Here is a 15667-nt window from a genome sequence, read left to right as displayed (position 1 = left end):
AAAGATAGGAAATGTACAATTTAAATGGTGCTGGCAGTACTGCCCACCATTCCCTTCCTTGGTTGCCTGGAGTGAGCGTGGCAGGAACACTTGGGTCTGTGGTTCCCCTGGTTAGTTTCTGTTCTGGAGGCCTCTGAAGTGTGAATATGCCACTGAGCTGAGTGTGATTCTAACTTTTAAAGATATGCATGTGTGCATTTTTTTCATATAAAATGGACCCTAAAAGCAAGCCAACTACTTCATATGGTACTCAACCAAAGATGCAGGAATCTGTTCCAATGCTGGAGGCAAGATGGACTGCGCTGAACCAGCTCATGGTCTCCAGTGGAGAGCCTGCCAGAGGACTTTTCCAGGGTAACTACTTATGATTTTATTTCTGGTTTTAGAATCTAAGAAGTGTGACTCTGTTGTAAGATAAGTATCATCAGAGAAATACATATAACCTGGAGGTACTCGAGTGCCAGGTTAGGTAGTTTGACTTTATTTTGCCAAACAGTAGGATGTTTTTAATGATTTCTGAATGAAGGAGATCATACCACTGGTTTGGGGAGATTAACTGGGCAATAATATTCTAGATGGGTTGGAGGAGGGAAACTGAGGCAGAGAGGCAATTAAGAAGCTATTATGACTATAGAGGTGAGTAGGAAGTAAAGATTGTCAGACCTAGGGTGGAGATAGAGTACAGTAACCTTTTTAACTGACCAGGATGGATTAAAAATGGAGGTTTTAAGTTTGGGTGTCCATGAAATTGGGAGCTTCTTTCATCAGAATGAGGGAAATCAGATAATGAACTGGTTTTGGTCATGAAGATGGGTATGATTTTAGATGAAATGTGAGGTGACTATGGGACATCCAGATAGAGATGTGCAGGAAATAATTACTAAAAAGTTTGGTTTGGAATACATTGTGTTTAGGAATGGCAGTTGAAATCACAAGAACAGACAACACGGGCAATAGAGATCAACCTTGTGGGAAGCAGGGAGAGGTCCAGGTGTAGCTTCTCAGGGATCACCTGCCTTTAGAGTCTGGCTGAAGAAAGTGAGAAGCCACTAAGGAAGCCAAAGAAGGAGTAGTCAGAAAAAATATCCAGGGGAGGAGAATTTAAAAAGTATAGGTGACATTGAGTGTTGATATAAGTTTAAGAATTAGGTAGAAAATACTGAGGAAATCATGAACTAATTTTGAAGGCAGAAGGAAAAAATAATAGACAAATAAGAGAAAAGAGATTTAAAAATAGGAAGGGGAGATAATTTCAGGAAAAAGAGATAGCAAATGATTTTAAGTGTTGCTGAAATTTCAAGGAGGCATAGGTACTGAATTGGAGAGCTGGAAGTTCAATCCAGAAATTAGGATACGTAGTCTCTCCAAGATTTTTGCCCCTGTTTTATAAATTTGTTTGAGAATTCATAAAAAATATATAAAAATCAGCTTGTATTTAGTTACACAGTTTATTCTGTATATGCGCAGTACAGGAATGTACAAGAAACTGGGATTTTCTCAGAAATGACTACCAAGTCCCAGTGCAAGCTAAGGAGTGTGGGCCCCTACTCTAATCACAAGCTAAGAGGGTATAGGCCACATCATATTGCAAGTCACGGAGTGAATTGGAGTTGAAAAAATATAGATTTTGCTATTGATAAATTTTGTGATTCAGGCAAGGAGAGGGAAAGGTATGGTTAAAAGGCAGGAAAAATCTAGAAGATGGCTCAGGCCAACCTGATGATCTCATTGCAATGATTGGATTATTTTTCAGTTAACCTTTTGTGTATTCTTTCAGCTTTTTTCTATGCACATACTGTTTTTAAATCACTTAATAATCCACAAAGTTTGTCCATGTAGGGTACTAAAACAAGCTGGAAACTATACAGCATTTTCTGCCATGTGAAACTGGAAATACACAGAAAGTACATTTAGTGCCTGAGCGGAGAGTTCATACAAGGGTTCAACTGGAGAAGATGGTTTCATGATTCTTTAAAAACTGCTTAAGTATCTTTAAGGTTTCTCCTTAAAGTGTTTCTCTGTGAAGTACTATGATTATCTATCCCCTAAGCCCAGAAGACTTTGAAATAGTGGGTGTGGGCTGTGGGTACTTCTGTGGCAGAGACGTGTCTCATTTCAGGCATGGGGGAGTAGGCTGACACTACCATACTGACCCTTTCCTGAATGCTCAGGCTCTTTGCTAGGATATGACTTTCTCAACTGAGCAATATTTTTCATTGGGCCCATTCAGGCACTTAACACCATTTACTACTCATAGAGAATTAGCTTACAGAGCATATTAAGTATAATGAGATAGGAAACGTGATCACTATCCTTAAGGGAACAAGTCAGACAAATTGGGAAGAAAATGTGTTGGCAGTCTTTGCTTCAAACAAGTCAACTCATGTGAGCAAAGCACCTGTTCTGAGATGAGGAGTTAAATATAGCAGTAGTACCTGTCATGTGAGTTTTTAACATAATTCATAGCATCCTCAATATACTGGTATCATCTTTTCATTACCTCTTACAGAAATTGTCTTATCCTTTCTCCTTTCTCAAAATTCCTAGCTTATGGAGGCCCTACATGTAGAACTTTTAGTGCTAAAACTGAGAAAGTTCCAGGCAAACTGGGATGAGTTGCTAACCCCTATTCAGGGTAGAGCTGTTTGACTACACGCATCTGTCCATCCTGCAGTAATCACCTCATCTCCTGATTAGTCTTTCTCATTTGGTGATGATTTACAACCAGACTTACATCCTTCTTTCCATAGTACGGCTGGCTCATGTAGAAATTTGATCTGTTCCCTGATTTTTGAAGTATATTCATCTTGTCCCTTACAATCGTTTTCTCACCCTTCTTTATGACTGTAACTACAATTCACATGGTCCAGTCTTAGATTTTTTTACTATGAATAACTTACTACCCTCAGAATTTCCATTTCTAACACCCCACCCCCAACAACCACTCCTCTTTTCACTGCCTCTCTGCTAGTTGTTTAATCACAGTGGATCTTCTGATTCACTCACATTTTGGTGTCCTCCCCCATCCCCAGTTCTTATCCTGTTTCCTCCTTGTCCAGGTTCCATTGTCCAATTACTTGCAAACACCCTCAGTTTCCTTGCTTCCCTCTTGGCCTTCTCAAAGGTGGCAGACCAACACTGGCAAATCCCAAGTATTTGCGGAAGGGTAATATTGGTTAGTGGTTAAGCGTGTGGGCTCTAGACCTACACTCCTTCAACTCGGGGTCCAACATTTAGTGGTTAGTGGCCTTGGGTAACTTTCTTAACAAACCTGAGCCTCAGTTTTCCCATGTGTACCTATCTCATGGGTTTGTTGTGGGCTCAAAGGTATCAACAAAAGTAAAATGCTTACAACAGTGCTTGGCACAAAATGAACACTCGATAAACATTTTCCAAGCTTGCAGTTGATTGTTGGAGAAAAACACCTCACTATTCTGACTGATCTCTTGGATCTCATGTGTGTGTGTCTCGGTCTCTGCAATTCAGTCCCCCTCAGTCCCCATTTCCTTACTGATTGATTTTCTGTCTTAGAAATGACTATTTCACACCTCCTTCCTTCTCAGGTCTCCAGCTCCTCTCTTCTGGTCCTCACTCTCGGTGGGAGACGGCATCTTATCTCGCTGCGAAACAGGTAGTCAGAATATAACATTATTTTTCACCAACCAGCCTGCCCAATTCTGTAGCCTTTTGTTACTGTGAAAGTGCCTTTTCCTGTTTTTAGGAAAGTCTTCTACTTGTTCACTAAATTCCACCTCTTCTCACTTTTTCAAGAAATTTACTGCTGTAATTTTTTTCCTGTCTTTTATCATTGCACGATTCCTTTCCTCTCTGCTAAAATGCCTGGTAATATTAACAGTCTTAAGCAAACAAACAAACAAACAAACAAACAAAAGAGAACCTCCCTTGCTTCCATGCCCCCATGGCTACCAATGTATTTATCACTCTTTAGAGCCAGCCTCGATGTCGCCACAGTCTCAGCTCCCATCCTCATGACAAGTCTAACTAGGCTTTTATTCTCTTGCTCCACTGAAACCATGCCCGTATGGGCCAACGTCTTGTTCAGTCTGAGGCTCTGTTCTCAGTTCAAATCCTATTCTGCTCATCACCAGTGTTTAATGCAATCAATTACTTCCACTGTCTTGCAACTTTTTTTTCACTTGGTCTTAGGACACCATACTATTTTAATATATCATCTGTTTTTTCTCAGTCTCCTTGACTAGGTTGTCCTTTGGACCTTCCAATGTGTTTCAAACAATGGAGCATTCCAGAGCTCAGCCTAGGCTCTCTTGAGCTTGCTGAAGTAATTAGAGTGACCCAAACCAGGAGAAATTAATTTCATAGGTTTCGTGTAGGCAATTTGAACTGTGTTGCTAGGAAGGGAATAAGCGTAGTTTGTAAAAAGTTACTTATGATTATTTTTCTGCTGAATTCTACTTAATGTCAGCTCATTTAATAGAAGAATTTTACTTCGATAAATTCAGTTCCACAAATGCTTTGTGAGCACTGTCTGTGGACAGGGGAAGGCAGGCTCGGAGATGAAGCAGAAGAGTTCTTGCCAACACACTCTTGAAAGTAGTCAGGTTATTGTTCTAATTTAATCAACAAAAATTCAATAACTAAATCAACACTAGAACTAGAATTCTTGGTGGTTCCAGGTCTCTAATTAAGTTAATTAACTTAACTGATTGCCTTAACTGATTTGCCTCCCTGATTGAAGTACAATAAAGAATAAAGTGTGGCTAAATTACAAGTTTAAAAGGCATTCAGGTGGAAAACTGCTGAAAAGGGCAATAAAATAGCAGCCATACCCACGGAAGAAGACAAAACCATCTTTCCCGTCCACAGCCAACTTCACCCCAGAGCTGCTGAAGCACCTACTCTCTTTGAACAGGAGCCCAGGTTTTTCAACCTGCTGGTACCAGGATTTTTGTGCTGGTAAAATTGGATTTTCTTTTTGGAAACTGATTTTTGATAAAGAACAAACTAGATTATAGATGGATAATTCTATTTTATTATTAAAATCCCAAAGTTGACACTTCGAACAAACTAATGTTTTAAAAATGTGTACCCTATTTTACCATGCATAATGTACACATTTTTGCCCACATTTTTGAGGGAAAAGTAAGGATGCACACTGTACATGGGTAGTACTAATTCCCTATCTATATACATGTTTTTAATTCTTTTATTTAGGCTTATGTGTTAAAAGTATAACTCTAGAAAGCAATAACGATATCCACATCTTCAAAAATAAATGCTAAACTCCCTTTAGAACACAAAAAAATCTAAATATAAATAAATAATTGAATTAAAAATTAAAATGTAAGATTTTTTTCCCCTGAAAGTTTGGGCCACACCCGTGGGTGTGTAGTACAGATGGCAAACTACAGTGATATGTTCCACCGCCTGTCAGGGTTTGTGTGTAACACCACCAAGATTGGAGTGCAGTTAATCTATTCAGATTTGGGTTTTGATGAATATCGTGAAGGTTAGAAGTTTGGATGTGCAGTATACACCAAACCACTCTAAAAATAACAACAGTGTGATTACTTTCTACTGAGAACTTAAAATTAGCTCCTGACATCTGTTATTAACGTTGTATTCCTTACAATGACTGGATGAGGTGGTCTTGTTACCCTTTGCAGGAAGAAACTGGGATTCAGAGAGGCTTAATAGTTATTCCGAAGGAAATGAGAAACACGCCCAGTCCTCTTATTTCCAAAAGGAAAGGGGAAGGAAACAATCAAGTCCCAGATACCATGCCTAGACCTTTGGCGTAACTCTCTTGTTTGATCAGAAGTAGGAGTTACAAAATGGATTGTAGTATGAACTTCATGCTTGGCACTTGTATGATTACAGGAGTGCGAGTCTGCGTGGCATTTTGAATTAGAGAAATTTGCAGTCTGTTACAACAACTTGTCTGCATTTCAGCAATGCATTTTTATAGGCAATGCTTATTCAGACCTTGACCCTATAAAAGCTGAAGGAATTGTTATTTCACATCAAGATTTTTTCCCTTTTACGTAATGACTGCCCAAGCATTTCTTCTTTGCAAACCAGCTTATAAAACCTCTGGCCTTCACTTAAAAATAGGGTTGCTGGGAGTTAGGTTCTTGATCTGCGGCAATCAGTGTTGGCCTTCCTTATTTTAGCATCCAGGAGCAAGCCAGGGCAGGGCATGTTGGACTTGTTTAATGGCAGTTTCTCCAGAGAGCTTTACTTATTACATTGGTTGGTTAAAAATTGGTGAGTTTTGCTCCTGTGTGCAGTCCAGCACAGCAGCGTGAGTCTCTGCAGGTGAGTGCCTAAATGTGGCCAAATACCACAAGTAAAAGTTTGTTGAATAAAACAAATTGGATTCCAAATTGCTCTTTGTTAATGAGGTATAATGAATTTCCTTTCTGTGGCTGCTGCTAATGCTTCTGTAATCAGGTGTAACTATTTTAGGTGAAGAATAAAATGCAGGTGAATTGGGTGGGAATTGAGGGTGGAGAGAGGATGGGGTGAGGGGGGAGGAAGTGAGGGCAAAGGTGCAACACCTGGAGATTTAAGTCGTCTTCTTGGAGAATATTGACTTTCCTTGTTTTCCTTTTAAGGTCTCTAGCAGATAGACAGCTACCGCTTTAGATTTTTATTTGTTTAAAGAAAGAAAATTTAGAAAAAAAAAACCTAAATCCTCCACCCTCAGAGTAAAAAAGATAGAGATACAGAGACTTTTCTTTTTAACCTGCTATCCTTGTTTGTTCAGGAGATGGAGTTTTAAAGTAGATTCAGGGGTTAAAGACCTAAAATAAGTGTTGGTAAATGACAACCTTAGCACAACTCTTTTTAATGCCGGGCTGGGTGTCTTAAGGAACCCACGTGATTCCCAACTAGGAGCTTATCATTGTGGCAAATACCTTGTAAAGTATAATTGACTTAATTCAACAGACGTGTTGAGTGTTGAATATGCGCCATAGTTGGTGTTAAGTGTAAAGGGATGGGTAAGATAGTCTTGATTTTTAAGGAGCTTGCAGTCTTAGGAGAAGCAGGCAGGTAAATAATCACAAACAATTATTTATAGGAGGTTAAGTTCCATTTTAGGTTATGAATGAATTGTCATGGAAGCAGAGAGGAGGGAAAGCAGAGAGGAGGGATTTTGTTTAATTCTACAAAAGGGACATTCTGACTTTGTTTTGGGGGGTTTGTATTGAATACACAAAGTAGTCTGGAAGGACTTTGAAAAGCATGGTGGAAGACAAGGCTGACCCAGGGTTTTGCCATTTGGTTCTATTCAGTGATTTGGGAGAATGAGTGAAAAAACTTCTCTCCTCTCTCTCACCCCAGGAGGCTTTGTTCAGTGCCCGGCTTATGGCACGCACTCCCATACTGGCCCTTCCTGGGCATTTCCTCCACCTTGGGATGGTCTGTGCACTTCACTAGTCTCTTCAGAGAGACTGCTACAGTCATGTGAGGGGTTCCTTTTTTCCTTTCAGTTGGAAAAGAAGGATGGAAAAGCCAGTACCTCCAGCTTTATTCCTCTCCCACCCTTCGCTTTCTTTTCAGATTCCTTCTTTGGTTCTAGGGTGACCTCTTATCAAGATATAAACTTTGTATTTTTCTTTAGAACAGAGGCATAGATAACGTGGTTTTATGTTATTTATATATATGCATATATAAATATGTATATATATATATACATATATTGTGATTATATATATATATGCTGTATCCCCCTTTGGTATTTGACAGATATGCTATTTCTTTGCTTTTTGACAGATATTCCAGGTTAGAGCCTTTTTAAAATAATTTACATTAGAAAAAAGTAGAGCAGGCCGCCAAGAAATTCAATCTCATTTCTAAAGAATTGAAGCATTTCACTATTTAGATAGTTTTTTTCCACAAGATGGCGTTGTAGTTCTTCCAATTATTTAAACTATAGCAGCACAGGGTTTTATTTTATTTTTTAAAACATTTCCAGGGTCTGGATAGAAGCAGGCAAAGGGAGGAAGGGGGATGGAACATCTCTAATAATGTCAGCAATAAAAATGAAGAAAAAAACCATTTCCCTCTCCCCCATCTGTTTACATATAAAAGTGACACATAAAGAATATAAGACTTCACTTACAGTCAAGTCCAGGTTTACTATCTGATTTTAGTGCCATCCATCATAGAATAGAACCGCCATAGAAGAGAGAATGACAGGAATTAGTACACAGTGAATCATTACCAGAATGAGATACGGATATGAATTTATAAATATGAAAGTGAATATGATACAAATGTTGAGTATGAATTAAGACTTAAAACAATCGTGGATAAAATTCTTAGTACTACTTGTAGTTTGGGTGTTTGAAATGAGTGAATTGTGTAGTTAACTGGGATCTGTTTTTTAGACTAAATATTTTGGTGTTTAATTATATTCTCAGTTTTGTTCTAAATATTTTTTAGTTTTATTGTTTTGAAGTTCAGACTTTCCAAAATTTGCAAATAAATTTGCTGTTGAGTCAGTTTGCAATAATGAGAGAGCCCTTCTGTGTAAAACACAGTTTCAACCAGATGTACCCAGGAAAACAAAATTTCACTATTACTGTCTTAAGAGCCACTAAATCTGAAAAGTAAAAAAAAATATTGCTAAAATATATTTAGAAGACTTAGAATTGAAATATTTGGGGAGTGGATTATTGCTGAGATTCACTTTGACCATGTTGGGCCTTTTAATTAAAATTACATATTCATCCAAAGTATTAGAGATTTTAATCAATGTTTAACATGGTTTCCTTGTTAGAATAATAAATTTATAAAATTTAAAAAGTCCAGTATGAAGAGAAAACAAATACTTCACTGTGCAATTCTTAATTATGACTGGTTACAATGAATTTGTAATACATCTACTTTTAAAAAATCACTTTTAAGTTATCAATGTCTGAGACAACAGTTTGTGTTTACAAATTGCACATCTGCAAGGAGTGAATTAGTTAATGTGCTAATTAGAAAACTGTTGCAGAAGAGAAGACAGGCTGAGGGTCCCTTGCAGTCATTTACTCTTACTTGGATCTTACAGTGATGAGTGGGCGGAAACACAATGGTTGATTTTAAAATCACTGAATGCATATTAGCAGATAGGTTGGTGCTTGAAGTGTTTTATTTACACCTTGTATACCCTTACTAGTACCACTGCTAACTCTCCTCTCGAAGGACCGTGACATGTTGGGGGTGTGGGGCACTTGTTTAATTCACACAACAGTGGTGTGGAGCAGGTACTGGGACTCTGCTTTCTTTCCCAGACGAAAACACTGAGGCTCTGGGGCACGAGACAGTGTTCCAAGCTCGCAGCGCAGGGGCCGGGATCTGAATGCAAGTTCCCGAGACTCCAGAGCCTGTTAACCAGTCCACGTTGTGTGGCTCTTAATCACCAGGCTGCGTTATGTGTGTACCTGCCGTAGCACGTAGGTCTTGGTGAAGGCTACCAATTTAATATGAAAGATCATGTTCTCAATGTGTAAGAAATAGCGTAGGCTTTCTTCTTGTGTTGTCTATACCTTCCAACAGACTTAGTCAAAAGATGAAATGTTCCTAATCCCAAAATATTGTTAGATTCTTAAAAGAAAAGGAATCAGTTTTTAAAAAATACCTTGATAAACCAAAATGGCAACTGAGGGGCTTTTTGTATTATTTATTAAAAGGGGAGACTTCCCACATATTCTGTTGCCAAGTACCTAAAAGTTATTAAACTGCAAATATCTTTGTTTTTATTTTATCAAAAGAAATTCTGGGACCACAATAAATGTTATTATGAAAAATTTCAAACATGTGCAAAAGTAGAAAAAAAAACGTATTAATAGTCTACTGTCCACTAGCTTCAACAATGGTGAATTCATGACCGATTTTCTTGATATTTTCATTTTTTCAATTACAGTTTAATCCAGTAGTATTTGGTATTAGTACAGAATAGCTTTTAAAAAATCATATACTTTATAGAAAGGTCCCTCTGATACTTCAAGAATCCCCTGGCCCCACACATAGTTATTGCAGTATTACTGACTATATTCCCTATAGTGAAAAAGGAGAAAGGATTATAAAAAATCCAAATTGGTAGCTACCGAACAGTCACAGAGACATAAATTACAGCTGTGAACATCTTTTGAAAGGGGCTCAATGGTTGAAAGAGATGGATTTGGGTAAAGTGAAGTCAGAAAAATACAATTATTAAGGCTTATTTAAATCCTAAATTAACCCCAACCCTGAAGAGTCTTTGATTCCCTGAAAGACGCTGGAAAGAGCAACTGGGCTGTGCCCAGACCAGCAGACACAAGGAGAGGAGCAAAGCAGAGCCGCCCGCACCTGGTAACGGGCGTTTTCACAGCTGAATCGTTCTCTCCTTCATCCGTCTGTCCAGCCTCATTTGACAGCTACTTAGTAACTGTAACCTATTCAATTCAAATATCTCTGACTCCTCTGTTGTGGGCACTGTGTGAGGTACTGTAAGACTTAACTTACACACAAAATTAAATGACGGATTCAGTGTGCTGGCCTCAGCATGTGGTATCTCTCACTGTACTGCTCATTTAACCATTCTGGGCGATGGGGATTTCTATTGTCAGCTTGTTTGAACAAGTGATCGTCTGTCAGTGGATAGAGTTATGGAATTCGTGTGTTGGGTAATGAAATTAACCTAAATGTTTGGTGTTTAGAGGGTTTGATGTGTATTTTGCACGTAGTCATTCACAGATTTAGGCAACGAGGTGCTGTGTGATATCTACACTGTAGTCTCATCAAAGTGGTGATAGTAATAATGTTTCTAATAATGTTTCTAATAATAAATGCTACTTCTTTGGTGGGAAGCCAACTTCACATGTTAGTGCTATAAAAATGTCACCGAAGAGCTGCCTCAGCAACTCCTTTTCTAGAAGCAGTGAAACCGTGTGTTATCTTGGGCAAGACGCTTACCTCTGTCCCATAGTTCCCTCCTGGATGAAGAAGCTGCATCAGATGGTCTCCAACCTCAAGTTTAATAGTGAAGTTCTATAGTTTTAGGGTTTGATTGTCCTCCTGCTCTTAGGAACTTGAGGAATTCAATTTTAAAATTTCACCGGCAGGTAATTCCTAACAAGTTATCTTACACAGAGGAGAGAGTAAGTTTAGTTGAGTGAATGAAATGCATACACAGCTTTAGACCAATGTCAACTTTATATCATTGTGGTGTCTATTAATTGAGCCCCGGCTGTGTGCTGGGCACTGATCTACAGGCTGGGTGGAAACCAAGCAGTAAATCAGGATTAAAGTCCCTTTCCTTGTGTAGTTTATGATCTAGTGGGGGAGAGATGAATAATAAGTTTGTAAAATAGTAATGATTTTAGATATCAACAAATGCCCTGCAGGGTGATGAGAGAAACTCGAGGTGGGCAAGTACGTATGTAGACAGGACGGTCAGGGGGGGCTGTTCTGCTATGTGAGGACCGAGGGTAAGGACAACCCAGGCACGGCGAAGCTGAAGCGAAGGTTTAGAAGTCACATGTAGGTTGTCATTTTCAAGGGACACGTGGTGGAGAGGCTGTGAGTGAGGAGGGATGCTGAGATGCGGCTGAAACTAGGTAGTCTCAAGATCAAGACAGTCTTCTAGGACTTAGTAAGAAGTTTGGATTTTATTCAGACTGTAGTGAGAATATGAGAAGGTCTTAATTTTATACCTAATTTCCCTGTTACATAAATGTATATCCTGAGTGTTACATAAATGTATATTCTGAGTGTTGAGTCACACTGAACCAAGAATTTCCCACCCCCCTCGTGTCCATGGTGATGGTGCCCCCTTGCTGTCTTTGAAACTCATTTCTAGAATGACTTCGGTAGAGCAGGAAGAAAAGCCTTTGCCTACAATATTTCCACCATCACTTGGAGAAATGAGAGGCAAACTGGGTAAACTCCAAGAGGAAAATAAAATTTATATTTGTAATCTAATTTTAGAGAATTTAGTATTTGCAAATTATTTTTATTCAGTGAGATTTCTGGCACAGTGGGAGCCAAATTTCTATTATTGTGAAAAGGAGTTATAAATTTGTGATGCCCTTAATATTCCCTTTCATATTATGAATTAAAGTTGAGTATGGTAGACTCACCTTAGAAATACTGACTTTACTCTATACAGGAGCCCTTCCTTATCCATGGTTTCACTTTCCTTGGTTTCAGTTGCTTGTAGTCAACCACAATCTGAAAATGTTAACTGGAAAATTCCAGAAATAAGCAATCTGTAAGTTTTAAATTGTTGGTCATCCTGAGTAGCATGATGAAACCTTGTTTGGTCTGCTCCGTCCCCTCCCCCTCCCCCTCCCCCTCCCGGGCTAGGACTTATCCCTTTGTCTGCCCTGTACTCTCCCACCTGCTCTCCGGCCTATTAGTCTCTTCGTCGCCTTCCTGGTGATCAGTTCCACTGCTGCATGTGGTGATGCCTGTGCTCACGTAACTCCTATTTTACTTAACAAGGGCCCCAAAGCGCAAGTGTGCTGAGGCTGGCAATGTGTATATGCCCGAGTGAAGCCGCAGAGTGCTTTTTTAAAGTAAAAAGGCGAGTACAGGACAATGAGATATTTGAGAGAGAGACCACATTCACATAACTTTTATTACAATGTGTTGCTGTAATTGCTCTATTTTATCATTAGGTATTATTGTTAATCTCTTACTGTGCCTAATGCAGAAATTAAACTTTATCGTAGGGACATATGTATGTAGGAGAAAGCATAGTATGTATAGGGTTCAGCACTGTCTGCGGTTTCAGGCATCCACTGGAGACCTCGGAACGTATCCCCTGCAGATGTGGGGGACTCACTGTACTGGGGTAAAGGCATATTCTCAGTATGACCCTGGAACACAACAGAGAGAAGGGGAGGTCAAACTGAGGTGCACTGGTGCCCCTCCCTAAGAGTTGTGTTACATAATATAGGAGGCTAGTAACCTTTGAAAGATAATTGGGGAGTTGACTTTGTTTACTATTAAATTGATACTTACGTATAGTGGGGTAAAACTTGTGTATGATAATAGTGTCTAGCTCAGCACAGTTTTTTTGTGCTGAGAAATATGAAAAGACAAATTATTATATATAAGTGGTAATGTTCTGGTTTGAATCAAAGAAAAGTAAAAGTTATATATTTTGCCATGTTAATGCATGTTTTGGAGGAAGTCAGTTAATGTCTTTGAGCTTCTGTTTCTTTGCTTTGAAAATAAAATTGAATCAGATGACTTCTGAAGAGGCTTATGTTTTAAAATTCTTGATTTCATTTGATTAACACGGATAAATTATATACATAATATAGGAAGGACAGCAGAGGACAGAGTATTTGTTATAACTTTATGATCAGTTTTGAATCAGGATGATGGAAGGGAACAGAATAAATACATTTTAAGATACAAGACTTCAAACATGGGTTAGCAATCCTTCAAAGGTTACTAGCATCCCATATTATATAATAAAACTCTTCGGAAAAAGTATCACTCTTTCTGCACTTCAAACTTCAAAGACTATCACTCAAACTGCACCTTAGTTTGCCCTTTCCCTCCCTCCGTTGCATTACAGGGTCATATGTAGAATGTTTCTTTACCCCAGTACAGTCGGCCCCGCCCCCCTTATCTGCCGGAGATAAGTTCCCGGCGGGGACCCCCAGTGGGCGCCTGAAACCGCGGATGGTACTGAACCGCATACCTACTATGTTTTTTTCTGTATACATACATACCTATGATAAGTTAAATTTATAAATTAGGCCCAGTAAGAGATTAATGGCAATAAACTTTTTATAGCAAAGATTATATATTAAAAAAGAAGGAATCTTAACATTTGTAATTTTTTCTCTGAAATAAGTGGAAATTGAATCCCAGAAGCCCCTAATACTGCCCATTTCATAAGTGGTTGCTGGAAAGAAAACTCTGTGTGTGTTCTTGCCTCCTGCATGTGTTTTCACACTCTTAGGACCTGAAGTTAGTTTTGTGAATCCGTCATGACAATAAGTCACTGCTATTGTCTCTTGTCTCCCTTCTAACCATGAAGTTCTCAGTAATCCAAAGGCACATCATAAAATGAAAGTTCAAAGTTGACAAGGGAATGCAAATGCAGTCTGGTGACGATAACTTCTCTTGGGTTTGGGTATGCAGATATTTACATAGGAAACATGAATATTGAAAGGCAAGTCGATCTCTTATATGAGGAATATTTATATAAAACTTGGAGATGATCAATATATAGGATTGATAGACATCTGAAGCATATTAAATTTTATAATCCCCATTAAGCTAAATTTTGGGTCTCAATATTAAGAATAAAATTCAGAACATTTGATTTTTTTGAGTATTGTTTAATATTTTCTTTGAAAAATTTAGGCAATGGAGAACTTATGTTCAGGAAAGCAAAAACCCTCTAGGTGACAGAAGACTTAAGGATATACCCAAGTGCTTTAGTTTCTCAAGACATAATCCAAAGCCTTTCTTTCTTCTCGCTACATACATTCCTCAGTCACCATCTCTAGGTATATGGTTCCTGCTGTCGACGTCTTCGGTCCAGACCTCTCCGCCAGGACCCAGGCTCCTCTGTGACCTGCCCACTCAGCATCTGCCGGGGGCTGTGTCACCAGAACCTCAGCTCAACAGGATGGAAACTAAACTCTTGTGCTGGTCTCTTGCTACCCAATTCTCTCTCAGTTCCTTATCAAAAAGAATGGTATCCATTCACCGACCGTGTGAGTGTGAAACCCTGTCCTCATCCTGCACTTCTTCACATCCAATCCATCACAATATTCTGACTTTTAAACCACTTACAGAACTTTTGAGTCTATTTTTTATAGGTAGTTTCCTGCTCTGAGCTGCCCTTCTCTCATCCAAACTGCTGTGATAACCCCTAACTCATCCCTACTGTCCACTCTTGTCTGCTTAACATTCGTAGTAAGCATCCAGGCAGGAGATTTTAAAAGGCAAATATGATCACTCATTCTCCTTCAGAACACCCTGTATAGGTTTTCATTGTCAGCTATAAGAATGTCAAAATGCTAAACCTGGCCTCAATGACCTGTGTGATCTGGCAATTGCCTGCTTCACTTGCCTCATCTTGACTAGCCTCCCCTTCACTTTTTGGGCCCTGGTCACCTTGACCTATGAATTTCTAAAATGTGCTATATTCTTTTCTGCCTTAGGGTCTTCATAAATCCTATTTTCTTTGCTTACACTCTTTCCTGTCTATTCTTCAAATTAACTCTCTTTAGCCCCCAAGAAGCAGTTAGCTCCCATTTATTATTCTGCCCAAATATAATTTCCATAGAGAAGCCTGTTTTGATCTTTTAAAAAAAGGGCCACATCTCCTTCATAAACACTCTTTTACCCTGTTGCTTTTTTCATTCAGCAGTTTTTGGGTTTCTACAATGTCGTGTGCTCTTCTAAAAGCTGGGGACAGATGAGAGGGGATTGATGACTAGAGTAGGACAAACCAAGCTGATTTCATGTGGCCATGGAGATGATAAAGAAATTGAACTATTGTTTGACAGAATGACTTGTAGGAGGTACTTTAGTAGCATATTTGCAATGGAATTTAATGAGTGTGGTTTATTTTGGTTATTGAATGGCTGTCTCCTCTGCAAGAACACAAGTACCTGCAAACTGGGACTTTGCTGCACTTGCTCATGCAGCATCCCCAGCCCTTGGCACAGTGCCCAGC

At 39.0% G+C, this 15667-nt stretch overlaps 1 protein-coding gene across 1 annotated transcript in view; it reads left to right on the top strand.

Moving 5' to 3' along the window:
- Positions 1-233: 233 nt before the first annotated feature.
- The window catches only part of NELL2 (neural EGFL like 2), a 334594-nt gene continuing 319160 nt past the window's right edge, over positions 234-15667 (top strand). The window contains exon 1 of the mRNA XM_037162321.2: positions 234-354. Coding sequence (XP_037018216.2) covers positions 293-354 — 62 coding nt within the window. The 5' untranslated portion in view covers positions 234-292. The remainder of the gene's footprint in view (positions 355-15667) is intronic.

Source organism: Artibeus jamaicensis, unplaced genomic scaffold (assembly GCF_021234435.1).
Source record: "Artibeus jamaicensis isolate MK-2021 breed Jamaican fruit bat unplaced genomic scaffold, CSHL_Jam_final contig_233, whole genome shotgun sequence".
NCBI classification, from domain to species: domain Eukaryota; kingdom Metazoa; phylum Chordata; class Mammalia; order Chiroptera; family Phyllostomidae; genus Artibeus; species Artibeus jamaicensis.
This window is presented reverse-complemented; position numbering and strand designations above follow the sequence as displayed.